General features: G+C 34.8%; 1 protein-coding gene across 3 annotated transcripts; it reads right to left on the bottom strand.

The window, feature by feature from the left end:
* Positions 1-162: 162 nt before the first annotated feature.
* DPM1 (dolichyl-phosphate mannosyltransferase subunit 1, catalytic) lies at positions 163-27,810 on the bottom strand. Of its 3 annotated transcripts, none has more exons than XM_072633555.1 (9): positions 27,514-27,810; positions 23,354-23,453; positions 19,191-19,224; positions 7,916-7,992; positions 7,797-7,822; positions 7,526-7,621; positions 5,186-5,251; positions 1,554-1,668; positions 163-561 (listed from the first exon to the last, which is right to left on the bottom strand). In XM_072633555.1, the coding sequence occupies exons 1-9, from the start codon at positions 27,684-27,686 to the stop codon at positions 457-459; spliced, it is 792 nt and encodes a 263-aa protein (XP_072489656.1). In that variant the 5' UTR covers positions 27,687-27,810; the 3' UTR covers positions 163-456. The 3 variants fall into 3 exon arrangements, with proteins under 3 accessions (XP_072489656.1, XP_072489655.1, XP_072489657.1); XM_072633554.1 differs by having other exon boundaries at positions 5,186-5,254; positions 27,514-27,783; XM_072633556.1 differs by having other exon boundaries at positions 5,186-5,254; positions 7,916-7,986; positions 27,514-27,782.
* Between the last annotated feature and the right edge of the window lie 142 nt (positions 27,811-27,952).

Below are 27,952 nucleotides of genomic sequence, written 5' to 3'. Positions count from 1 at the left end.
CTAAATGGTGGATTGTGAATGTTTTCCAACTTACATAAACACTTTAAGAATATATCTCAATTACGTATATACATAAATCTTTTAAAGTCTATATTTCATAGTACCCAAAGCTGGAACCTTTGCTTTTACTATTATTTCCAAACTTCACAAAAGAAAATCCAGTTTAATTTATCAATAATGCTTTATCCAAACCAAAAGTCTTATAACATTTATTTATAAATCTTATTACAGCTGTAAACAGACATAAAGAATATTCCTTCTTTCTTTACATGGATGTGAAATCTACTTTGGAATACATAGGCCTCCAGAAAAAAAAATAGGGTGTATATGAAATTTACCTTACCTTACTGTTTATGGCTTAAGAGTACAATTTAAAAATCAGCAACCAGGTCTTTTTGTCTTATGCTTAAAATGAAATGAACATGATAATTTAAATATAAAATGAATAGTGTCATCTTATGTAGTGGCAAACAGAGTCAATAGTCCTTTCAAAAAGGAGACTATTTCATTTCCTCCCAACTTGGATTCACCATAAACTCGATCCACAAATGAGATTGGAACCTATGTGAAAACAAAACAAAAACAACATATCTTTTTAAAAAGCAAAGAAGCAGAATCTCAGTGTGGTGCAAACCTACACAAAACTTTTACCTAAGTCAATCAGAGAACTGGTAGAGTTTGCAAATAATTACCAAGTTTATATGTTTAAAGTTTAAATTATGGGTTTTTTTTTCAGTATTATGAGAGACACCAAAGCTGAGTAAGGATTTTGTGTTTCAATGGATCCATGATCTCATTGATGTGGATACCCTCCATGATAACCCATGGATTTTAAGATTGGAAATTACAGCAATGTGAACCACATGACGCTGCTTTGGGAAGAAGTGCAACTCAAAAATACATTAAACTCTCTTAAGTTTACAATTCTGCTTCAAGAAAATGTTTTACTCCAAAACTCAAAATAGTTTCTTAATTTTGGGGGGGCTTTTAAAAGAAAAAATCATCATAAATTTTCTCATTTCATAATTTTGTGAGTATAATGACATTAAATTGTATTTAACATTCTTATTCAGAGTGAAAGAATAAAATAGTAGTATTCTAGGAAAGTAAGTTACTTCCTCCATTTAAATTACCAACCTAGACCTATTTTCTCATTTATTTCTTCACAGTTCCAGATATTTTTCCAGAAACCGACTCCTACATAAACTAGGTACCTAGGACCCACGCATTTTATAATTTAATGGCTGCCTATCTGCTTAACTGATAGTAGGAGAGAAATTTACAACAATTAGACCTCGGGGCTGATTCTTCCTGATAGTGCCCGTAGGCATGGATAGATGTCTGTCACAATAAATTAAGAATGATAGGAAAGTGAAAAGAAAAGGGAGTAGAGGCAGAGTTCTAACAGTACTCTGGAAGGGAATGCTACCTTCTATTAATTCTTCCTTAAAAAACAAAAAAACTCAACTATTTTTTAAAATGAGAAGTCCAGTGTGTAGTTTTATTGATTTCTTGGCATTAAATAGGCTTTTCTAATCAGATTAGTCCCATACCTCTCCAATGGTAAAATTCAGTTGCCTAGCTCGAACAATCATCTCCATCTGGAAGACATATCCTTTAGAAATACATTTTTCCATTAATTTCTGTAGAACATCCTTTCGGTATAGCCTGCAAAGCATGAGAATGATATGAAGTCTGGGACAAACGTAGTAAAATTGAACACAGGTCCACAGTTTTAGGGCTTTGAGTCATGAAGTCCCACCCTCTCAGAAGAATTAGATTGAGGGCCACCCAAAGAGTCATAAGGAGACCCACAGAGGGCATGGGTAGGTCACAACACATTCCCAGCCAAGAATTATGCAAGAGGAGCATAAAGGTTATTTATTATAAGTATGACTGAAAAAGGCAAGTTGATCAGTGGTGAGAATGAGGGAAAATTGAGTCTGCACACTCTTATGGTATACACACACATACTCTCAAGGACTCAAGCATGTTGAGCGGATGCACTTTGGAGAATTTATGGAGGACATGGACAACAGTCACAGAGGGTGGGGGGAGTAGCCACACAATGAGATCACACATCTACTTACATATCTAAGTATAATCACATATAATTATTCCCTGAAATTCAGATATTTGTACAGTCTAACATAAAAACTTAATAGTGAAAATTTTAACCATTTTCATATATTTATTCTGAATCGTAAAAATATCACAATATTTATTAAAGTAGAATTAGTTCTGGAAATGGATATATTGCATCTTTCAGGGAAGTGTGTACCTTTCTTTGAACTGCATAAAAAACTGTTAAACAGTTAAGTGAATTATTTGAAGAACAGTTCACCGGAGTCAATTTTCTGCCAAATTCTAGTAGAAAAAGATGCTTTACAATCTCATTAGTTTTTTTTTTTAATCATTTGATAAGAGACTTTTAAAAAGACCAAGAAGAAAACAAAATTCTGAGATATTAAGATATTAAGAAAACGTTTCCAGAGGAAAAAAGATCAAGGCACACAGAGAAGGGAAAGTAGAAATGTAAGATAAGAAAAAGCATAATAATGAACTCCATTTTCTCACCTAAAATGTCTCTAAGGCTTTACAATAAAAATTCAATATGCTTTTTGAGAAACAGGCTACTCCAAGTTGCTACAAAACTAGGCCTCCAAGTACTAGAGCTGTGCCTCAGAGGAGAAGGCAATAGGATGTATTTGCTCACAAGATGGGACGTAGAAAAGCTAAGGATGTAGACATTCCTAATGGACAGAAAATGTGACCTGTATCTTCAAAAGGAAGCCTTCAAGCCTGAAGCAAAGAAACCAGTATCATCAATACAAAAAGCAGACCTCTGGGTAGTGGGCAGACCTCCACACATTCTTTTCAACTAGTATTCAACTAGAAGGGTGCTCCCTACTTCTAAAACTTCCACAAACACAAAAACCCTGGACTTGCTATTTTAAAGGAAAGGGAAAAGTTAAGAGTTCTTACTCTCCCACAGGGACTTGGAAGTTCAACCAGTCCAAACCCTTTATATTCAAACCAGGGAACTGAGGCCCAGGGAGGTCAAATGATTTGCCCAGGGTCTACAGGTAACTGGTGACAGAGCTGCACTAATGCCTTCTCCATTTTTTTTTAGAGAGTCTTTAGAAGAGGGTCCACTTAAGAGGCTTTTGTAGAAAAATCCCTTTGACATTCAACAAAAACTATTTCCTTCCTTTTGTTCTTTGACAAATGAGGGCTGCCTCATTCCAGAATGCGTAAGGGTTATATCTGGAAATCAGCATTCATAGTTTTGAGCCTTTTTTTATTTCTTTGGAACTTGTTCTAAGGCTTTTCCAGTTCTTCAGTTTTCATGCTGCGAGTTCCTAATAGGTATGGCTTGGCTGAGCAAGGAGAAATATGGGAATTTATTCAGTTTTGATACCTCTAAATCCACAAATCTTTTTCCTAAGAAGGGAATACAGGGTTTGATTATTTAAAAATTAATTAAGAATTAATCCTTAATTAAGAATCAGAAATCTGACATCATCTTCACATCACCATGTTTGCTGACCACCTTTAAAATCAGGCATACTATTTCATTCGTTTAACAGGTGCTGGTTAATTGCTTACTTACTTTAATTGCTTACTTACTATTTGCCAGGCATTTGATTCCACACAAACCTAATGCAAAACAGTGTAGAAACATTCTAAACATGACAGATGAGGCCTTATGAGTACCAAATTCTTTACCTATTTGGTTAATAAGGCTGGAATATATTCCTTAGGGATCTTCCTTTCTACCTGAGTCACTACTTAGTCCTGTAAGATACATGGCCCCCAATCTCCATTTCTGGACTGATGATGCTCACACAGCAATAAAAAACTGTCTTAGACGTAAGGACTCCATGATTTATTCCCTCTTCTTGAAAGTCAGATATGAGAGAGGATTGGATCTATGATGAACGTTCAAAGAAAACTGATGAAGACTGTTATAGCTTATATATAAATCAAATTTTTGTAAATAAAACCATACTGTTTTCCTATTGGCTTATATTAACATAAAGCCCTTCTGAACTGTGATTTCTGCATGACCTTGAATGGCCATGGCTTATAGTATTTTAGCACTAGGAGAGTTAGCCTGAAGTAATCATTTACACAAATCACTTCCTAATTGAGTTTTTTTTTCTAGTTGTCAGTTTTTAAAACTTTAGGTTTTCTTTTAAAAGTACATCTATAATTGCATTAAACATTATCCTAAAATCTACAGGAGCTAATGAAACAAAACTAAACTTGTGAAAAAGAATTTAGCCTTGAAGTAAAATGAACCAGCATTTTTTCTTAAACTTTAAGGATGACAAATTTGGTAGTACTGTCCCTTAAGTCATCTGGCACAATCACATCAAACAGTTTACATAAGTAGGAAGGTACAATAGACAACCTGGATTGGACATCAGAACATATGGGTTCCAACCTCAGACCTGCCACTTACTAGTTATATGATCTTAGTGAAGTCCTTAACCTCTGTGGGATTCAGTTTCCTCATTTGGGAAATGAGGAAGATGTCCTCTGAAGTCCCTTCTAGCTCTAAATCTATGAGATTGTAGCATATCAGTAAATATAAGGAAGAAGATAAGGCATTTAGGTCCATTTCAAATTGTTTTTAAAATTACAGAAGAACAACAAAGTTCAATAAAAAGATTTAAAATAAACTCAATACTCTTTTCTAGGAGAATATTTTGACAAATATTTGTTTAAAGTGAGATGAAAAAATAAATTTAATTAAGGTGCTGCTTATGGTTATGCTGTTGCCAATGGACAGACACTCATTCCATGAAGCTGATAAAAATGCTGAGGAACACAGCATTAACCTCGTATCTTGTCCATTTTACTTATGAAATATTCCTAGAGGGATGCCTTAACACCTTGTATAGCAATGTTGTAGAATACATATTAAAACAGGTTATATTTTCCAAGCATTTTTGAGAGAGACATGAGTTCCAGGATCTAAGAACATTAGTAATATGAGAAACCTAATGGATTTGGATGAGAGAGGGCAATGCAAACTGATGGAAAACACAAGTTTTCCATATAACATTATAATTAATATATTTAATAATAAATTAAGAATAATAAAATAGATGTAACAATAAAATAACATTATATATAATAAATAGAATTATACAATGTAATATAATAATCACTGTACCTGAAACTTCCAGTTAAGTCTGATACTCCTGGCCTCAGTAAAATTTGAGTTAGGAAGTTGGCTCCTCTGCTGCCAAATAAAAATATCAGTTTTTATTTAAATATGAATGCACATTAATAAAAACTTGTTTTGAAAGAAATTTTAATTCAGATGTTTGGGGTGAGGAGGAAAATCTTTATACCTAATTTTTCAAAGAAGAAAAACTTGAATTTTTGTTCTTAACAATGGAGGATGTCACATCTTTTATTGACCAGAAAATTCTTTTATAGGCAAACACTTCCATCTGCTGGAATTTTTTTTTAAACCAATAAAGGTTCTTAAAGTAAGGTAATAGATGATTTTTTAAATCTGATAGCATAAATTTACTTGTGTTGCAATAAATGTCACTCACATGTTAATCAGTACGTGTGACTGGTGTTTCTGTATTTTAAAATCTGTGACTATTTCTTTGCAATTTTTAAATAACCAATAAGAATCAACAAACTAGTATTTATTATTTACCAGGTGTTCAGTAGTTTTTCAGTTGTGTCTCACCCTTTGTGATCCCATTTGGGGTTTTCTTGGCAAAAATATCACAGTGGTTTGCATTTCCTTCTCTAGTTCATCTTACTGATGAAGAACTGAGGCAAGCAAGGTTAAGTGACTTGCCCAGGGTTACATGGCTAATGACTGAGGACAGATAGGAACTGAAGATGAGTCTTCCAGATTCTAGGCCCAGCACTCAATCCACTGCCCTATGAAGCTGATCTCCAGCATACCAGGTAGAGCATTAAGGAAGTGGAAGAATCGAGTTGAATGAGAAGATAGGATAGGGTTTGCCCATGTGCCTAACAAAAGCGACCTACATCAATTAAAGATACACTGAGTAAATAGCAACCAGTTACAGGTACTCCGGTGCCCCAACCCCCACTAGATGCAAACAGAGGACAAAGACTTTCTATTTCCCCAGAGCCTAGGCCTGACACTAAATATTTGTTGATTTGAACTAGCCATTAAGAGATTTAAGAAAAAAAAAAAAGAGGCCCCAGGACAAATCATTCATTTGCATGCTTTTTTGGGAAACTGGGAGTGGTTTCTTTGTGTTGTAGTCTAATACATTTGGAAAGGAAGAGCTTTTATCACAGCTAAATAGAATTGAATTCCAAGTTAAAAGCTATGAATAGTTTTAATTAACATTTCAAAAATGTATCAGGGCCTGCAAAATGTCAATTTAGAAAGTCAATACAAATTTATGGCTTTGGGAAACAAATTTTCCCTTTTCCAACGGAAAGTTATTTTCCGTGGGTTACAAAGAATTCAATGGATAGGGGAAGGACCATAGATTTCCCGGATAAAGCCAACTCCAGGAAGGATGAACCAAAGCAAGTCTTTACCTTCTCAGTAATTTAAAGTCTTTAAATGACTTCTCCAGGGCTAAATGGCTAGGCTGTGTTTAGAGCCAGAACTTAAGCAGGTTTCTATCCACTTTTCAACGGCTGCTTCTCCAAGAATCCAATAGTAAGCAAACATCAATCTACCGTCAGAAGCTTATAGAGGTATGAAAGGTAGAGTGGTAGAAAACTTTTAAATATGTCAGCATGAAAATATATTTTTTTTAGTATTTGAAATAGAGCCCTACAAATAACCAGTATTTAAAGTAATTGGCTTTAAAACAAAAAAAACCCCAACCTTTTAAGATATATTTAAAATATTATAGAATCAAACATTTAGGCTCTTTGCCTACAAATTTATTGGATTAGATTCAAAAGCAACTTAGACATTATTAGCTGGGTTGTGACAGAACAAAAGCAAAACTTCCGAATCCAAAGTAACTGAATATAATTACTGTTACATTAACTATACTGTCAGAAAAATTACAAAGGTCTAGTTCAACTGTCTCAGTATTTTATAGATAAGGAAAACTACAAACCCAGCATCACAGAAGTAGTTAGTAATAAAGCTGGGACTAGAACCCAGATCCACACAAAAAAGTCAGTGCAGTTTAAGTAATCACAGATTGAAATTTAAAATACCACATGCATTTCTGAATATAATACAAAAATTAAACGAATTTAAAACTAAAAATTATGATATAATTAGGGTGGATTTTGTAATACCTTAATTTTTAGGGTTTAACTAGACTTTCCATTCAAAAATCTTACAATGATTTTTCCCTAGCTAAAGAGTTCTCATGCAAATTAATACTATGTTATATTCATGTTTTTTTATAAGAAAAATTATTCTGCAGTGATAACTCGATGTAAAGTTTACAGAAGTCCTATGCATATACTTCTTTGCTTTTTAACAGAATATTCAAGCCAAAAACAATATAAAAATTACTTTACAGACAACTAAATCTACCTGATAAATTTTCTCTTCAAATCCCAGCCATAGACACCTCCATTTCCTTTGTAGCGAGTTCCAGAAACAATGTCAAAATTACCTTCTCTTTGCTTCCTACAAGAAACATACATTAGTTGACAATTTCTAAAAGCTAGCACAACTGTTACTTTCACAATATAAAATTCTTAAAATATTTAAAATCAGTGTAAAACTGAATAGGATAGTCATGGATATATTTAAATTTTAATCATCTGTTATAATTTCCCAAAATATTAGAAATACTACCTACCTAATGAACTCTGGAATAAATTTTGGCTGTAATTTGGGGGAAAAACAAACAGTAAATAAAATGAGGCTAAACTTTCAAAGCTAACACAGAAACAAGTTTTCAAAGAAAAAAACACTTACATGGTGTGAGAGATCAGCATCCATAATAATAATGAAGTTTCCTGTAGCATGTTGCATCCCATGAATATATGCTGTTCCTGATAATAAAAGCTTAAGTTACTCCACTTATTGGTGACTTTTAATGAATTATAGTTACACTATCAAAAGAGGAAAAAAACAACACAAGTCAGTATTTTTTGAAAGATATACATATAAGTTAGGAAGTTTTCAACTTAGATATATGTTCCAGGCTTCTTAATTTAAAGGTAAGTTTTCTTAAAAAGAAGAAAAAAGTTTACTGATTTTGTTTTGTTTTTTAACATTACTTCTCAACGATGCACCAGCCTATGCACTGACTCTCCTTTATGAGAAAAAATTAAGCAAAACATATTGGCACATTACCGTATCTGAAAACATAAGGCCTAGCTTTGCTCAAGTACAGTAAAGTTAATTACCAGAAAAATACCTGTTAGGTATTCTCTGGCTGTGGATGAACCATGAAAAAGATAAAATACAAAACAGTCATCAGTCTCATGAAGCCCCCTTTCACTTTTGTGGTGGCAGAAAGGAGGCAGGTGTTAAGCACTATTCAGGTATTATTTTTACTTTTTATAATCTCATGTTTAGAATGCTGACAAGCAACAAGATGACATACTGCTAGAAGAATTAAACCATAACCATTTTAGCTACTGGATCAAGATGCAGCTAAATGAAGACTAAGCATGATTTCTTAGGAGTCAAGAGTCTGGCAGATTTACTTTTATATGATATGGGGGCATACAGTCATCTTTTCTGTACTGCTCGTGACTCAAAAACAAAAAAGGATCTATGTTCTCCATATAGGAATGCCATAAGATGATAACAGATGATAACATGCAATCTAGTCATTCTGTGATACTCCTGGTTTTCCTCTTCCTATGGCAGTTATCAAGTATCTGATACCCAATATGATGAAGGGGGAACATGCAGTGGTGAAGAGGTACTTTCTCTTGATACCTCAAGGAAAACAATGAAGCACGTGGCTTGCCCAATGATTAATGTGTATACTAAAATTATTTTGTGGTAGTTTTTGCTTTGTACTTATCGGCCACACCTTTACTCTCATAAAATTAACTAAAACATGTAGTGATCCTATATCTTGTAAAAGATCCTACATGATACATTGTGCTGTTTACATCTTACATCAAGCTCTTTATCACTGTAGAACTTTCCAAATGAGATTATAATCACTATTAGTTTTCCTATAGAACCAAATCAATGAAGAATGACTGTTCAGAGGTTGATAGACAGTTGAATGGGCAACATATAGATCCCAGACTTCTCCCTTAAAACAAGGGCTCATCTTTTTAACAGTCTTCTATTACATGGCTGAGAGTCATGGAACCAAAGAATTGAAATTAAAATCACTTGAAGGTTAGTAAAGAAATGCATGGTGGACATGAGTAGATTGGAAGACATGAACAAGGAATTAAAAAGAAGTGAAATGAAGGATGTCATCAGAGAAATTATGAGTGAAAGGGAAAATTATTGGTAAAAAAAAATAATAGGGAAAGGTCATATGAGAGCAAAGATGTGGCCCATAAGTACAAAGCAAAAACTACCACAAAATAATTTTAGTATACACATTAATATCTATTCCAGGAGATAGTAGTAAACCTGCCAAGTACCTTAGAAGCTATTGAGTCCAACCCTCTCATTTTGAAGAGTATGCAGAGGCACAGAGAGACTATGGGAACTGCACAGTGATCACAAACTAAGTGAATGAGTTGGAATTTGAACCCAGGCAGGTTTTCCTGATTTCAATTTTAGTGCCCTATCCAATACGCCATGCAGACTTGAAGCAGCATACACTTTGACACTCAGTAACTTCAGCGTAAAGGTGGAGAAGGAAAAGATGGAGAAAACTATGCTAGAAAATATAATTTGGGAATTAAAAGTGAGAGCAAAGGCCTGTAGGCTAAAGTTGCAAATTAAAATAACTCTGAGATACCATCTCACACCTATCAAATTGGCTAAAATGTTAGAAAGGGAAAATGACAAATGTTGGAAGGAATGTGGAAAAATTGGCACTAAGATTACTTTAGGCAGAATTGTCATTTTTATTATACTGGCTCAGCCCACCTATGAACAATTAATATTTCTCCAATTATTTAAGTCCGATTTTATTTGTATAAAAAGTGTTTTATAATTATGTTCATATAGTTCCTGGATTTGCCTTGGCAGGCATACTCCCAGGTATTTTATATTCTATGGTTATTTTAAATGAAATATCTCTTCTTGGAGGGCTTTGTTGGTAATATGTTGAAATGCTAATGATTTTATGATGGTTCATTTTATATATTGCCTCAGCGAGTTTTTTAATAGAATCTAAGATTTTCCAAGCATACCATGACATTGTCTGCAAGGGGAGATAACTTTATTTTCTCACTGCCCATTGTTTCCTTCAATTTCCTTTCCTTCTTTTATTGCCATTGCTAGCATTTCTTGTACAATACTGAATAATATTGGTGATAATGGGCATCCTTGTATCACTCCTGATCTTACAGGGAAGGCTTCTAACTTATCCCCATTACAGATAATGCTTGCTGATGGTTTTAGGTAGATGCTTTTTATTTTAAGGAAAAATCCATTTACACTTGTTGCTTTCAAGTGTTGTTTTTAAGAGGAATGAGTGTTGAATTTTGTCAAAAACTTTTTTTGCATCTATTTATAATCATATGATTTGTTTCTTTTATTATTTAATTATTTTAATAGTTTTCCTTATATTAAACCAACCTTGTGTTCCAGGTACATATCTCACTTGGGTCATAATGTATACTCTTTATGATATAATGCTCTAGTCTCCTAGTAGCTAGCATTTTATTTAGGATTTTTTTGCATCATCATTCATTAGTGAAACTTGCCTGTGCTTTTCTTTCTTGTTTCTGCTCTTCCTAGTTTAGGTATCAGCACCATATTGCATAAAAGGACTTTTGTTGTACTCCTTTGCCTATTATTCCAAATAAGTTATTTAATATTAGAATTAAATGATCTTTAAATATTTGGTAGAATTCATTTGTAAATCCATCTGGTCCTGATGCTTTTTCTTATGATGGTAATTTGTGGCTTGTCCAATTTCTTTTTCCAAAATTGGTGTATTTTGACATTCTTCCATTTCACTTAAGTTGTTAAATTTACTGGCATATAATTGGGTAAAACACCTCCTAATAATTGCTTTAATGTCATCTTCATTAGATGTGTATTCACCTTTTTCATTTTTGATATTAATTTTTCTTCTCTCTTTTCTCATATGGTTTATCTATTTTATTGTTTTTTCATAAAACCAGCTTGTTTTATTTATTAATTTGATGGTTTTATTACATTCAATTTTATTAATCTTATCTTTAATTTTCAGCATTTCCAATTTGGAGTTTAATTGGAGATTCTTGATTTGTTCCTCTTCTAGTTTTTTAAACTACATATCCAATTCATTGATTTGCTCTTTCTCTATTTTACTGATGTAAGCATTTAGAGATATAAATTTCTCTCTCCTACTGCTTTTGCTGCATCCCGTAAGTTTTGGTCTGTTGTCTTATTATCACCCTTTTGTAAAATTATTATTTCCATGATTTGTTCTTTGACCCTCTCATTCTTTAAGATTGGGTTATTTAATTTTCAATCCAGTTTTTCCATAGTCCTTTATTAAATGTAATTTCTACTGAATTATGATCTGAAAAGGATGCATTTAACCTTTCTGCATTTCACTATAAGCTTTTAATGCCCTTATATGGTCAATTTTTTTAAAGGTACCATAAACCCAAGAAAAATTAATATTCCTTTCCATTCCCATTCAATTTTCTCTAGATGTCTAACATATCGAGCTTGTCCAAGATTCTATTCATCAGCTTGACTTCTTTTTTTTTTTTTGTTAGACTTATCTAGTTCTGAGCGGAGAGTGCTAAAATCCTCCACTATTATAGTTTTGCTATTTATTTCCACCTCTAATTCATTTACTTTTTTCTTTATAAATATGAATGATATAGCATTTGGTACAAATGTAGTTAGCATTGATATTACTTCATTATCTATGATACCTTTTAACATAATGTAATTTTCCTGCTTCTCATTTAATTAAATCTATTTTAGCTTTAACTTTGTCTGAGATCATAATTGCTACCCCTGCTTTTTTTATATTAGCTAAAGCATAACATATTCTACTCCAGCCCTTTATTTTGTGCTTCTCATTTTTAAATGTGTTTCTGGTAAACAACATATTGCCAGATTCTGATTTCTGATCCACTCTGCTGTTTCTGCTTTATGGGTGAGTTAATCTCATTAAATGTTATAATTGCTAGTTGTGCATTTCCCTCTATCCTACTTCCCTCCACTGTTTATCTTTCTCTCTCTTTTTACCCTATACCTTCTCAAAAATTTAAAATGCAGATTACTGCCTCCTTAATCCACACATCCTTTTAAGAATCTCTCCCTTATCTTATCCCCCTCCTATTTCTAAGTTAAGACTTTTATACCCAACTAGATGGTATATATTATTCCCTCTGTAACCCATTCCTGATGTGAATAAAGCTTCTGCACTGCCTATCCTCCACCCTATCCTCCCCTCCACTGTAAAAATTCTTCCTTTAATGCCCTTTTGTATGAAATAATTTGCTCCATTCCACCTCTCCCTACCCAATTTTATTTTCAGGGTCATTCTATCCTCATCAACTCAACCCCAAGCCCTTTATCTATGTATACTCCTAACTAGTGTAATAATGATAATATTCTTAAGAGTTACACATAATCTTCCCAGATATGTAAATAATTTAACCTTATTAAATCCCTTATGATTAGTCTTTCATGTTTACCTTCTTATGTTTCTCCTGATTCTTGTACTTGGAAATTAAATTTTCTGTTCAGTTCTGCTATTTTCCTCAAGAGTGGATGAAAGTCCTCTACTTCATTAAATACTCATTTTTCCCCCTGCAGGATTACACATAGGTCTGCTGGGTAGATTATTCTTGGTTGTAAATCCAACTCCTTTGCTTTTCAGAATATCATATTCTTGTGGTCTTTGAATGTAGAAGATACTAAATCTTGTGTTATTCCAACTGTAGCTCCACAATATTTGAATTGTTACTTTCTAGCAGTTTGTAATATTTTTGCCTTGACTTAGGAGCTTTGAGACTTAGCTGTGATGTTCCTGTGAGCTTTCATTTTGGGATCTCTTTCAGGTGAATGGCAGAGTTTTTCAGTTTCTATTTTACCTTCTAATTCTTAAACTTCAGAGCAATTTTCCTTAATTTCTTGAAGTATAGTGTGTATACTCTTTTTATGATCATGACTTTCAGGTAGTCCAACAATTCTTATATCATCTTTCCTTGATCTATTTTTCGTTCTCTTGATTTTTGAATATTTTTTTAATGTCTTATGAAGTCATTAACTTTCCCTTGCCCAATTCTAATTTAAGTTTTTTTCTAATTAATTTTCTAATTAAGTTTTTTAATCTCTTTTTCCAATTGGTTGACTTTCTTTTCATAATTTTCTTGCATTATTTCTTTACCTAATTTTTCCTCTAACTCTCTTATTTGATTTTTAAAGTCCTTTTTAAAGTTTTTCTAAAAACTCTTTTTGGGCTCATGACCATTTTACATTTTTCTTTGAAGCTTTACATAGCTGTTTTGACTTCATTGTCTTCTGAGTTTGAACCCTGAGCTTTATCACCATAGCAACCACCAATGGTCAGGTTCTTTTTTCTGTTGTTCACTAATTTTTAGTGGTCTCTTTCTTGGCTATTTACTTTATGTCAGGGTCAGGCTCTGGCTCCTGGGGTATGGGGCTTCAGGTTTTTCATGCTGCTATTTTCAGAACTCTAAGGGTCTATTGACTTTTTGGTTCTTCAACATGCTATGATCCAAGGCCAGGTGTGGTCATTCCTCTTCTGGCTTATGCCTAGGTTTATAAATGTCTTCAAGCATTTCTCTCCACGGAGCCCTCCCATGCTGCTGCCACTGCAAACGGTCTTATTCTCCATAGTCCCAGAAATATATCACCATCCTCCATTCTCCAGTGGCTGTGTCCTTCTGTCCTGAAAATGAAACCAGGTACTCTGCTCTCCTGAAAGTGACCACCACCAGTCCTCTCCAACCCAGGAACCATAAGCAGGGCCTCCATCCCTCTGCTGCTGCACTCACTGGCATCTGGCTATACTCCCAAGACCTGTATCCAGTGCCAACAGAGACACCTCCCCCTTCCCCCGATGAGCTGGCCAATCCTGTCCTCCTCCTTGCTCCCCACAGACAGTGCAGGGTGCAACACTAGTGACACAGCTGCCCCTAGGGCTTGCTGTTTGTTAACCTGGTTACACTTCACTTAGGCCAGACCACCACCCTGGTAGGGCAGATCATTTTCTAATGTCTTCCCAGATTATCTGAGGCTGGATAACTGCTCTACCCTGACTTTTAATTATTTCTGTCACTCCAAAATTCACTTTGAGGCATTATTTTACATTATTGAGAGACAGGGGAGAGTCAGGTATTTTCTTGCCTTATTCTGCCATTTCCCTAAATTTCCTCCCAATACTCTCTTCTTTATATGGGTAAGCATTCTCCCCTGTTTCTCCTCTCATCTGTCAGACTGCTCCTTTTCATTCTCCTTTGCTGGATCTTTATCCAGGTCGCACCTACTAACCTTGGCTATTCCATGGGGCTCTATTCTGGGCCCTCTTCTCCCTCTGTTCGATGATTCAGTTACCATCTCTTGGAAGATGATTTTCAGATTTTATTTTTTTTATCTAGCCTTAATCTCTCTCCTGACCTTTGATCTCACATCTCTAATTGCATCTCAGACACCTCAAACTGGACATTCCAAAGATATCTTAAACCCAACATGCCAAAACTTAACTCATTATCCTTCCTTCCAACCTTCCCTTCTTTCTAATTCCTGTATTGCTGTAGAAGTCATCACCATCCTCCCAGTGACCCAGACTCACAACCTAGATGTCATCAACTCTTTAGTCTCACTCCTCATATCCAATCTATACTTGTCAAGTTATGTTCATTTTACCTTTTGTAACATCTCCCTCCTCTCCTCTGACACCCCCATAACCCTGGTAAAAGCTCTTATCACCTTACTTTCTGGCCTATTACAATAACCTTCTGGTTGGTCTTCCTGCCTCAAGTTTCTAAATTAGGTCTGACCACAATATCACACTATTCAATAAACTTCAGTGGCTCCCTGTCACCTCTAGAATCAAATTTAAAATCTTGTCTCATTTTTAAAGTCCATCACATCTCTGATACTTAATCTTTATCAAAGAAATGTAATACAAAGTTGTTTTTCCCTCCATTTGACCAGTTCCTTTTTAATTCTAGGTTGTACAAAAGCTTTTCAGTCTTAGGAAATCAAAGTTTTTAAAATTTATTTTACTTTTTGTAATTATCTCTAACTTGTTTGGTTAAGAATATAGCTGTGAGAGGTATATACGATCTGCTTCTCTTCTAACTGTAAATGGTATGATTTGAATGGTATGAATTCACATCCCATTTAGAATGTACTGTGGAATATGGTATAAGGTGTTGCTCTAAGGTCTAATTTTTACAAGACAGCTTTCAATTTTCCTTGAATTTGTTGCTTTAAATCAAACATGGAGTTTTTTCCTAAGTAATTTATGTTTTCCTGTTCAACACTGGGTTATTGGGATCCAGTTTTTGATTCTTCTTTGTCTAGACTATTTGATTGCTCTGCTTTCTCTATTTTTTTAACCAATACAGGATAGTTTTGAAGACTGCTTCTTTACATCATAGTTTAAGGTCTATTACCCTTTGTCTTTACCTCTTTTCATTATTACCAGTGACATTTAAGATATTTTATTTTTCCTTACAGCTAGGTGGCACTTATATAGTGCTTTAATGTTTGCGTAACATTTTACAAATATTATCTCATTTTGTCCTCACAACAACTATGGGAGGTATGTGTAATTATCATGCCCACTTAAAAATGGGGAAACTGACACACAGAGAGGTTAAGTGACTTATTTAGGGTGTCAAAGCTAACAGCTGTCTGAAGTCAGATTTGGGTCTTCCTGACTCCAACACCATTCATTACAAAACCGAGCTGCCCCTATTATTTTACTGAGTTCAAAAAGCATCCCTTTGATAACTTGACTGGTATAACACTAAAGCTATTGATTAACTTTGGTATTACTGTCATCTTGATTATATTAACGTGGTCTAAACAAAAGCACTGAATGTTCCCCCAGACAGTTAACTTTTTTAAAAAAATTACTTTATTATAACTGAATTTATACAAATGCTCTGTGTGCCTTGGCAGCTTGATCCCAAAATATTTACACATTTTGTGGTTATTTGGAATGGAACTTCCTTTTCTATTATTACTTCTTGAATTTTGTTATTAAATAGAAATGCTGTTGATATTTTTAGGGCTTATTTTGTGTTTTGAAGTTATTGTCTCAGTTATTTTCTTTGTGTATTCCCTCAGCTTTTCCTATCTATGCCTTTAATTCCTTTCTCTAGTCTTATTGTTTATTGCTAACATAAATAAGAGTGGGAATCCTTATTTTCCTCCAGAGATTCCGCTAATACGCTTATACCTCAAGGAGGTCCCCATATATACCAAAATACTCACAGTAGCACTTTTTGTGATAGGAAAGGGAGAAGCACCTACTATGTGACAGGCACTGGGAGAAGCACCTACTATGTGACAGGCACTGAGCTCAGCATTTTTATAAATATCATCTCATTTGATCCTTGCAAAAACCCAGTGAGGTGTCATTATTATTCTTATTTTACAGTTGAGGAAACCGGGTTGAAGAGGCAAAATGATTTGCTAAGTCACACAGGTCTTATGTATCTGAGGTTGGATTTGAAATCAGGTCTTCCTGACTCTGGAACCAATATTCTATCCACTAAGTCATTAGTGGCCACCTCCAATGGCAAAGAATTAGGGTCAGATTTGGCTTTGTAGTCTTCTTATACCGTACTCTCATCTAAAGATACTGTTCTTCTTGACATTACTGCCACCTCCCAGATCCCTGAATTTTCATTGACTAGAATGCTATCCCTTCTTATCTCCACCTCCTGACTTCCCTCAAATATCAGCTAAAATCCTATCTTCTCCAAGAAGCTTTTCCTGATTCCCCTTAATACTAGTGCCTCTGGGTTCTGAGGTTTCCTCTAATTTATCCTGTATGTATCTTGTTTGTTATATAGTTGTTTGCATGTTGTTTCCTCCATTAGAATGTGAACTCCTTGATGGCAGGGATTGCTTTTGCCTTCTTTGTACCTCTAGCACTTAGCACAGCATAAGCACTTATTGACTGATAAGTAATCTGAGAAACGTAATATTAGAAATAATTTTGGCCTAGTTGCATATTTAAAGAGTGAGAAACTGACAGTCAATGTACTCTATTTGAATTCATGCAATGTATTCAAGGAATACAAGGAAGGCCCTCAAGCCCTTTGTAGTAAATTTACAGAAGAATATGATATAAGAATATGACATAAGGATGGACTGGCATGGATGGGTCATGTTATAATACAATGCTGGAGATAACACTTCTATGTTTTAAACCATAGATCCATTATCAGAGTTAAAGACATTCATCCCATTATTTTACATGACTATGGAATCCTAAGTAAAGAGGAAATAAAATGTAAAAGTCTAAAGTTTTAACTTCATTTAGGAATCATATAACAAATGTAAGTAAAATATTTCAGTGTAATATTGAATACAGAAAGTTCTCGCTTTACATAAATTCACGTTAGGTAAATTTGACCTTATGTAAAGAATTCTTTTTTTTCCCCAAGGGGTTAATAATCACTTTGTATTATTCCTTTAACCAAGTACATATATCATTCAATAAGTCCAGGGAGTCAGCACCCTGAATTTCAAAGAAAATATAGAGAAATCAAAAGATCAACGGACAAGGCTTCCTCTGCCTGAATTCAACAAACATTTGTCTGTCTGACCATAGTTTATGTAAAGAATTCTGAAAGAAATCCACATTTCGAAATAACATCTACATTAACTTTACTGACTAGTAGTACTATACCTCCCCAACCCCGCTTTGTCTTGGCACTCCTTGGCCTCCCTTCTCTTTACCAAAAACAAAAAGAACCACCCCCTTCCCCTCCTCTAATGCCACTACCAGATCAAGGGCTTGGCTTAAGATTTCTGGGGTTAAGAGAGACCTTTGCCTCACTTGCCTACTTGTCTGCCTCCCATCCCTCTGTACTTGATACTGAATGTCTGTCCCCAGACCCCAGTGTTACCCATCTTCTCTTGTCTATGCCCATGTATAGCCCTCCATGTGTCTAAGATTGTGTGCTGGCCCCTTCCCTCCATGGGTATAGGGCTCCTTCCCACCTCCTTCCCTTCCCCATTTATGCAGGCAAATTTGCATTATGTAAAAACCATTTTATCTAGAGGACTGCAGAATGGTCCATTTACATAGAGCAAAAACTTTGTGTATATTTTAATAAAATTCATATATAAAATTTCTGAACAAGTTTAATCTCTGTCCAAAGCAAAAATGCTACTTGTACTCCCAAGAGTTACATGGTTAAGACACTATTGGTTCTTCTATTTAACTTGACTTTCTTTTCTCTACAAATTGATTTCTTTTCTATCAAAAAACTACTCAACACCTCTAAGACTATCACCCTTCTAATCTTTGCTATTTTTAATTTTTGTTTTCTTCCAATTACTTCTCGGTTTTAAAGCAACACACAAAACCAGTCTTTGACAGATAACACATGCAGCACTCTTTCTTCTGAAAGACCGACCAGTTATACCAATCTAGATGCAATCTTAGGGATACACATTTAGATGTCTTTGTCTTTTCCTTACTTCCAGGTTTAGTCACTCCCAATACTTTCATTGTATCCCCAGTAGGCACTTAAAATGATTGTTGATTGACTTGAGGCAGAAAAGGCTGACAGGAAAAAGGTTGTCTTCAGACAATCATGAAAAAACTTATAAGAATTTCATTTAGTCAATAAATTAAAATCATGTCCCTCAAATCACACCCCACCAATGCCTTAAATTATGTATTTTAAAAGCACAACAATAAATGCAAAAAAAAATGCAAAAAGACATAATATCCAAAATTTTTTCTTCTTAGGATTACCAGCTAAGATATGCCAAAATTAGATCATTTCAATTTGATTATGAGTGGTTATTAATTAGCTAATCTAAAGTATTAAACAGTTTTTCTCTTGTCCCCAAACGAGAAAAAAAAAATCCTATTGTATAATCCTACAGTGAGAAGTACCAGGCATTTTTCTTAATGGCTACTTACCCAGTCCTAGCTTTTTAGCTCTGGGCCTCAGAAGCTGTAAGAATAAGAAAAAATCATCAGATCTTATCTGTACTGTAGACAATTCACACAGTTTAAAAATGCTTAATCGTTTAAAAAACAATCCCACACTTTAGCATCTAAGTATGGTCAACAAACTTTAAACAGTAAAGTACTAAGGCACTGGTTCCTGTTTTTCTAGCCTGCCTCAGGGAGGAGGAGACAGAGGAAGCAAAACTGAAACACCTACTTAAGGTTGTGAACACAAAATGGAAGCTAAAATTAAAATCAGCTTATAATCAAGTTAATGAGCTCTGTGGTCAAAGTAGTCAGCTGAGATACTAGAAAGATCTTTAACTCTTACAATACACTGGAGTGAAAACATAAAATGCCCACATTTTCAAAGTTGTAAAGCAATTTAAAAAACCCTTTTATCACTTATGGTTATATAATGTTTTGTTTTCAACAAAATCTTTATTAAAAAAAGGATGATGTAGAAGTAAACATGATATACACATATATAAGGCTACCCGTAAAGGCATGCTCCACTTAATTTAAAAGAAAGTCTCATCTTGGGGAGCTAGAAGCCAGCAACCCTCTCACCCAGTGTAAGCCTCCAGACGATGTAGAAAGGGAAGGCTGATATTAACACTGGCTTGCTTCTCCTAGAAGCTGTCTATTATGGCTTTACCATTCATATGTCCAAATCCCTTTATTTCCGGCCTACAGGTAAAATAAATTTCATGTTTATTATTCACTGTGTGAAATAGTATTTTCTTTTAACTGTCCTAAAATTCACTATAGCATACTTCTTGTACGTCATCTTCATTTACTCAATTCATTTAAACATTTATTAAATATTTTGTGTTTGAAATATCAAAATGAATAAGACAAGGTCTCTGACCTTAAGATCTTATAAAGAGACATAATCTCTTTAACTTTAAGGACTCCCCCCCCCAGAGTGTATATGAGTTCCAAACCAGTATGCAATTTCATTTTTCAATATACCATTGACCAAACAATATTTTTCTTTAGGATATGCAAAACTGAAGTTATGAGGAGAAACACAGGTTTTGCAATGCTGTCTTTTGGAGGTAGATATTTTTAAGTTTCCTCTTTTCCTCAATAACTTCCATAATAGTTGGTTTGGATATAAATAATTCTTATAATAAAGGGAGAAATGGAATAAATCTGTTTCAAATTCTTTGAATTGTGTGCCTCTTATCAGTAATTTTAAGCCTGTAAAGTTGTAACAGTACAAGCTATACAAGTTTTTCCAAGATAATTTTAATATATGAAAATGAAGATTTTAAAAAGGTAAATAGTATTTGCTTGACAAAAGAAATCACTAATAATCTTTTTCTGCATTAAAAATCAGGCTCCCCTCATCAAAAATAAATAAATAAATGCACAAATTTTATGCTAGAAATGCATCTAGATGTCCATATCAGTTATATTTGTTGAGGTCATTATTTATGAATGTAAGAAAAGTAAAATTTATCAATAATATGAATGCAAGAAAAGTGTGTTTTTATTTGCTGTTACTAATTTACTTTGAGAAATGACATATTAAACCTCAAATATTTAGAGCACTGTTTAATGACTGGAAGCACTGTATATCAGAAAACGAGCCAGGATTGGAATCAGAAGACCCGAATTTAATTCCAGCTTTATTAATCTTATAACTTGTCATATGTTCAACTTTCCTTAGAGATTAGTTTTCATACATATTTAATTCATCATTTCATGAAACAGTAATTTAAAAAATTTACAAAAGTAAAATTGTATATTTTATTTCATGTTTACTAATTGTTGAATTTTCAACAATTCTTTAAACAAAAATTTATTAAGCACTTATGTAATTGTTTGATTTCTAATTCAATTATCTAAATTAAATTTTAAGATTAAGGACATCTCCCAAATGAGATTCACATTTAAAATCTTCAAGTTCTAGCAGTTTAACAACGCTATGAGGTTTCACTTAAATAAGTATTTATTAAATACTTCCTATGTGCAAGCCCTGGGGACACAAATACCAAGAATGAAACAATTCCTATTCTCAGAGTGATTGCATTCTAATGGAGGAATCAAGTATCTGTCATTGCATTTAGACATACATTCTTTCTCTACATCCATATGTATACATACACACATACAGAACATAAGGAACAAATATAAATAAACATATAATTAAATACATGGAAGATTGGGAAGGACACTGGCAGTTAGGCCAGATAAGAAAAGATTTTATGTAGACGGTGGTGCTTAAGTTATTTCTTAAATGAAGAAAGGGTTTCCATGATGCGGAGAATATGAGAATTCCAGGCATTTGTGAAGACTAGTGTAAAAGCCTGGAGATGGGAAATGTAAGTATGTGTATATATACCCTCCCCTTCCACAGAATTGAAGTTCCTTCATAGCAAGGATTGTTTGGTTTTTAATCTTTGTATCTTCAGCACCTAGAACAGTGCCTTGTACAGAGTAGGTACTTAACTGAATGTGAACTGGTAAAATCATGTCCTCAAACATGTAGTAAAAACCCTGATAATACAGTAAGGCTATGCAGTAAAGCACTCCTGTCTACCAACTTAGCCTTTTAAGTATAATTTATAATTTATTCATTACAATTCTAGACTTTTTAGAATCTTATTCAACAGAATAAAACTTCATTAACATAAAGGACCCAAAAAAAGAAAGACCTAAGTTACAAGGCCCAAACATGTAAATCTAGCACTTTAACTTAGAATTGAGGGCACCCCAAATTACATATTACTTTGAAGTTCAATAAAACATTGCCACTTGAAAGTTGTTGTTTATTATGTTTTAGAGGATTGCAAGGAAGAGTAAAATAAAATCCACAGTGCTAGTATAAGGTAACAGTAGTAAAAAACTGGCTTCAAAGCTAAGAAGACCTCGATTTAAGTGAAGCTTCAATCATACTCTGAACCTAGAGAATTCACAGTTACTCAGAGTATATATTGTAGAGGTTTTGACAGTGTTAGTAGAAGTGTTGGGGGTTTCTATATTAATGAAATCACAAGTCCATTTTCTATCCTTTTAATAACTATACAATAGGGATGCTTAAGTTTACTGCCTTACATAAATAGAAAAATCTTCATGGCCACTATCCCCAAAAGAGCTTGGATTTAGTCCTGACTCAGACACTAACATAGCTATTAATAACTTAAAATTGCAATAAGACTTTTGGACCACTCTGTGTGGTCCTAAGACAACATTATTTCCTTTTCTCATCTCTCAAATGGGGATAGTAGTTACCTCAAAAAGTTGTGTGGATAAAAACAAGTGTTTTCAAAAGTGAAGTAATGTGAAAAGGTATTATGAAAAATGAGGACAAGTCCATACATTAAATCATTTTTAGTAAAGTACTCACTTGTAATGATAATTTTAAAACAGATATTTTTACGTACTTCAAAATTTAAAACTATATTAGTTTTTTCTTAGCTTGCCCCTAAGATCTTATTAATAAGAACAAATAAGAAGCTATTAAAAGAGTTCTAAAGTAAACATACATTAAATGTTTTATTTTTTTTAATTATGGCATTGAGATAGGTAATTTTTAAAATACCTGTATAAAAGCTGATAAAGCATATTGGTCGCTTAATACGTTAAAAACACTGAACAAGTAGTACAGAACTCTATCATTACTGCTTAAAAAGCTTCTATAATACCATTAAAGTAACTAATCTCACAGCAAGTATGCTTTAAATAAAGGTCAAAGAATACATTCCATTAAAAAAAAAGCTGAAGTGAAGATTTAAGAAAACACAGAATCCATCTATTATCATGTACAAAAAATTTAAATGTCACAAATCTATTGCTTTTTAAATTGTCTTTAAAGGAATATAAATGGTCATGAAAATACGCAGTTCACATAAAGATCTGTGACGCACAATAGTAGGTGAATTTTCTCTATATGAGGTGTTCTACTTGTGTAATCAAACATGCTCATTCAAACTAAAAAAAAAACCAAAAACACAAAAAAACAAAGAAAACAAAAAACCAGCCCAGGTAATTTTCACTTATTTATAAACTTTTTATCTTTAGCAGTTCTGTAAATTTAGTGAATATCAACACTACTCTGCACTTTTTTCTTAAATAAATGAAATAAAGTTTACCACAAATATAAAGACTTAAACGTAACTCACAATTTTATCTGACCCATAGATCTTTTCCAACTGTTGAGCAACTTCTTGTGTTCCATCTGGACTTCCATCATCTATGACTATAATTTCATAGTTGTTTCCACTGAAATGAAAATTATTTTTTTAGTATATACTAAAAACAGAAAAAAACTTAAGCTAACTATCAGTGAGGAATGCTGCACAATTATAGAAGCAAATAGTAATATTTTACTCAAGAGTCATGCTCCAGTTGCTTAGTAGTAAATAAGATGATCTTCACCAAATATTCAGGATGAGCCTGATACTTCTTTGTTGAAATAACAAATTATGAGTTTTAGCTTTTCTCGTTACATAGAAAAGCTAAAAGGTTTTTAACAGGCTTAACATAATGGCATCATGGAAAATACCACAGCTAAGGTGTTAGAATTGTACATAACCAATTATATTTGCCAGGCGTGAAAGAGATGGAGCAAGAGAGCTATGTAATATAACCAAATGTAGTATTATATTTTCTAAATAGGAAAAAATATTTGAGAGACACACAGAAAAACCAAAGTCTTTTTAGGGGGAGACATTTTAGGCTATCACTAACTAAAAACATTTTTGAGAAGCATCACCAAATATTTAGAATCCTCCAAAAAAAGTACCATTTAATAAAAAACAAAAACATATTCTCATCCCCAAACATCATCTACTTTGGAAGGAGAGTTTAAATTGAAAATTACAAGAGACAGTGAATTAAGGGTAAAAGATTACTGACTGGATTGGGAATCAAGAGCCCTGGGTTCTAGTCCTGATTTTATCTAGATCTCACTATGATTAATGGGCAAGTTACTTCAGGTTTGTCAATTGCAGTTTTCTAATGTGCAAAATCTTATAGATGATTAAGTCCAATCTCATTTTATGTGACCTTAAAATAAATCATAATGTTATGATGAAGTTCACTAAAGTGAATGTACATAATTACATTCACTTTATTAAACTTAAATAAAATAAAAATTAGAAAAGAACTAGATTAGGTAGCTTATCAAGTTAATCATAAAAGACAAAACATCATTTAGATGACATGAAATGAAAAAACTTTTGCATGAGCTAAATCAATTTACCTATAGCAGGATAGAATGGAAACTGGATTGGAAAAAAAAATCTTTACCATAAGTATCTCTGATGAGGGTCTGATATCCAAGATATATATATATATAACTAACACAAATGATTTCAACAGCTTTCATATTTTCAATGATCATCTCTATATAGATGACTGTCAGATATATTTGCCCAGCCCTGACCTTTCTTCCAACTGCCAGTCTGACATCTCCAACTCACTAGAACATCTCAAACAGGATGTTCCAAAGGCATCTTAAACTTGACACGTGCAAAAGTGAAGTCATTATCTTTCCCTACAAACCCTTTTGTCTTCCTAACTTCCCTACTACTATTGAGGGCACTACCAACTGGCAACCTAGGTGTCATTCTTAACTCCTCACTCCCTCATCCCCCCGTATCCAATCATCAATCAGGTTCTATTGTTTTGACCCTCATAACCCCTTTCCTACAGAACCCCCTCTCTCCTCTGACACTGCCACCACCCTAGCACAGGCCCCCATCACCTCATTTTGGATTACTGCATATGACTTGATAGTCCTGTCTCCTTGCCTCAAGCCTCTACTTACTCTATTCTGCCCTCCACTCAGACATTATAAGTGATCTTCCTAAAAAATACAGGTTTGATTATAGCCTCCTTCCCCTCAGTGATACCTCTATTACCTCCAGGGTCAAATAGATAAAATTCTGTTTGGCTTCTAAAGCCCTGCATAATACATTCCTTTCTACCTCTGTAATCTTCTCATACCTTACTCCCTTCCACATACTCTGAAATCCAGTGACACTGGTTTCCCTGCCCTTCCTCAAACATTCTGACTTCAGGAATTTCTGCTGTCTCCATTTCTATCCTACTCCCCTCACTCCCAATTCTCTGAATTCTCATCTCTGCCTCCTAGTTTTCCTGGTTTCCTTCAAATATCAGCTATAGTGCCAACTTCTACAAGCAGCTACTTGTGGTTTTCCTTAATTTTAGAGATTTTCCCCTAATAATCCTCTATTTGTCCTGTATTTTGTTTGCTTGTATATGGTTGTTTGCTGTTATTTCCTTCATTAGACTGTGAATTCCTTGAGAGAGGGACTATTTTTTTTTTTGCCTTTCTTTGTAATTCTAACACTTAACATAGTACCTGGCACACAGATGATGCCTAATTAATATATGTAAGATCAAAAGCCATTCTCAATGGATAAATGGTCAAAGGATATGAAGGAAATAAGTGTTAATCATCTACTTTATGCTAGCACTCTGCTAAGTACTTTACAAATATCTCATTTCAATCCTGGGTGTTAAGTACGATTATTATTATTTTACAGTTGAGAAAACTGAGGCAGAGAGATTAAATGACTTGCTCAGGGTCATACACCTTATGTCTGAGGCTGGATTTGAACTCACACCAACTTAACTTCAGGTTCAGTGCTGAATCTGTGCCCCTGTTTGATGTGAACAATTTTCTAAAGAAGTACTGCAGAAATATGCTCACCAAAAATGAACCCAGCATGAGAAATACTATTTCCACTCAAAATATCTGGAAAGCTAGGTAGCAAAAGCCACCAAAAGTCTATTTTCCTGAAACTACTACGGCCAGTGAGATCAACTTGGCTTTTTATATCCTAATTTTTAAAGAATGCATGTACATGTGTTGTATTAAGCGTCATTGTAAATTTTAAACTTAAAATGTGTGACACCAGGAATTGTGGTGTAACAGAAATTTAGATTGGATATCAGAGGACCTGGATGCCAATGTCTGAATCACATAAAAGTGTTGCAGATCAGGGGCCTTGTGATTCATCTAGTCCAAATCAGCCCCCAGTCAACAAGGTGAATTGTCCAAGGTTGCACAGATAAGTGGATGACCTTAGCATCAAAATTTCCTGGTCTTTTGACTCCAAGTCTTTCCGCTCCCTACATTACAGCAAGTTTGCCATCTTAGTTAACTCATTTAATCATTCAGAGTCAGTTTTCTCACTTGTAAAATAAAGAAGATGAATCCTTTTTAGCTCTAAATTCCACTATTTTTTAATGTGCCCTACAACTAAATAGATGGACAGCAAATCTAATGATTTATAAAATGGTAGTGATTCTTAAATGAAATTGATGTTAGCTTTGAAGCAGTTAAATTTTCTTCAAGATAAACAGCGAAAATCTTCTAATTTCAAATCAGGATCATAGATTTGGAACTGGAAGGAGCTAGTCTAAATCTCTGAATCTCCAAATTTACAGCATGGGGAATAACTTATTGAAGGCCAAGGTGGTAACAAGTATTAGAGATGGGATTATAAACCAGATCCTTGCACACCTATTCGAAATTGATCTTAATTAACAGAGGGGCTAGATCTCTGCAGTTCTCTATGATCTTGGTGAACCTCTAACAAGTTTGGAGGGTGGGGTTTTGTGGATGGAGGAGTGTAACCCAAGTAAGACCAATTTTACGGCCCAATTTTAAACAACTATTCATGCAAAACACAAAATACCAGCGGTTAGTACAATTCACCCTTATAATTTCTATATACATATAATATTTAATAAGGGTTATTTGTGCTCAGCAGTTAAGCTCCATTTCTATCACTCAACACACACACAACGCCCCTTCTCGTGTGCAAGCCCTCGCTGTAGCCAGGGCATTGGGGCGGGAGGACAAGGGCTTCCTCCCCCTACTCGACAGTACCTGTGTCCACTCCAGGGGGGCCCAAACTGCTAATCCATCTCTTTCCCCAGTGACAGGCTGTTTAAACCCTTCTTCAGTCTGAGGCGTCCAGGTGAGAAAAGCAGGCCAGGCTCAGCCGTGGCTCTCCTCCACCGGCAACCTAAGAGACCACGCGGAGCCGCAGAGAGCGGGGAAAGGACGGGAGAGGTCCCCACGGCCTGGGGAAGGATCGCGGGGAGAGACGTCTAGAACGAGGCCCCCGGGAGGAAACCGCCATAATCGTTCGCGATCACCTAGTCAGCCCGCAAAGGAGAGGCTTTGTCGTTTACGCCACGAGAAAGCCTCGGAGGGAGCGGGAAGGGGGTCGGTGGAAAAGACAGGCTGGAGCCGCAGGGGGACGGCCAGCTCATCCCTCCCGAGAGGGGGCAGGGGAGGTACCTTTCTTCGAAGCTCTTCACCAACAACCACACGACGAGGGGCAAGTTCTCTCGTTCATTGTAGGTGGGGAGAAGCACCGAGTACTTGTCAGCTCCCGCAGGCTCAGCCGGAGCCTTCTCCCCTCCTCTTCGCTGGGACCCTGCGCTGGTCAGGGAAGCGCTGTGGGAGGCCATGGCGGAACTGCAATCTGCCGGAATCGGAATGACGTAAAGCGCGGGGGGAGGGGGGGTAGAGGTGGGAAGGAATGTTCCAAATAGAGGAAGGCTTAAAAGAACCAGCTTCGACTTTGTTCTCTTGTTCTTCTCACCACCCCGCTGAAAATTATTTTTCAGTGGGATGCTGGCTGTCCACAAGTTAGGCAAAATGACTAGGCTGACGTAAACACCCGATCTATCTCCCCATCCTTCTACCCCCCCCCCCCCATGTTTGGTCTGGTCCA

The sequence above is a fragment of the Notamacropus eugenii genome, chromosome 1, assembly GCF_028372415.1.
Source record: "Notamacropus eugenii isolate mMacEug1 chromosome 1, mMacEug1.pri_v2, whole genome shotgun sequence".
In the NCBI taxonomy this organism is placed as follows: domain Eukaryota; kingdom Metazoa; phylum Chordata; class Mammalia; order Diprotodontia; family Macropodidae; genus Notamacropus; species Notamacropus eugenii.
This window is presented reverse-complemented; position numbering and strand designations above follow the sequence as displayed.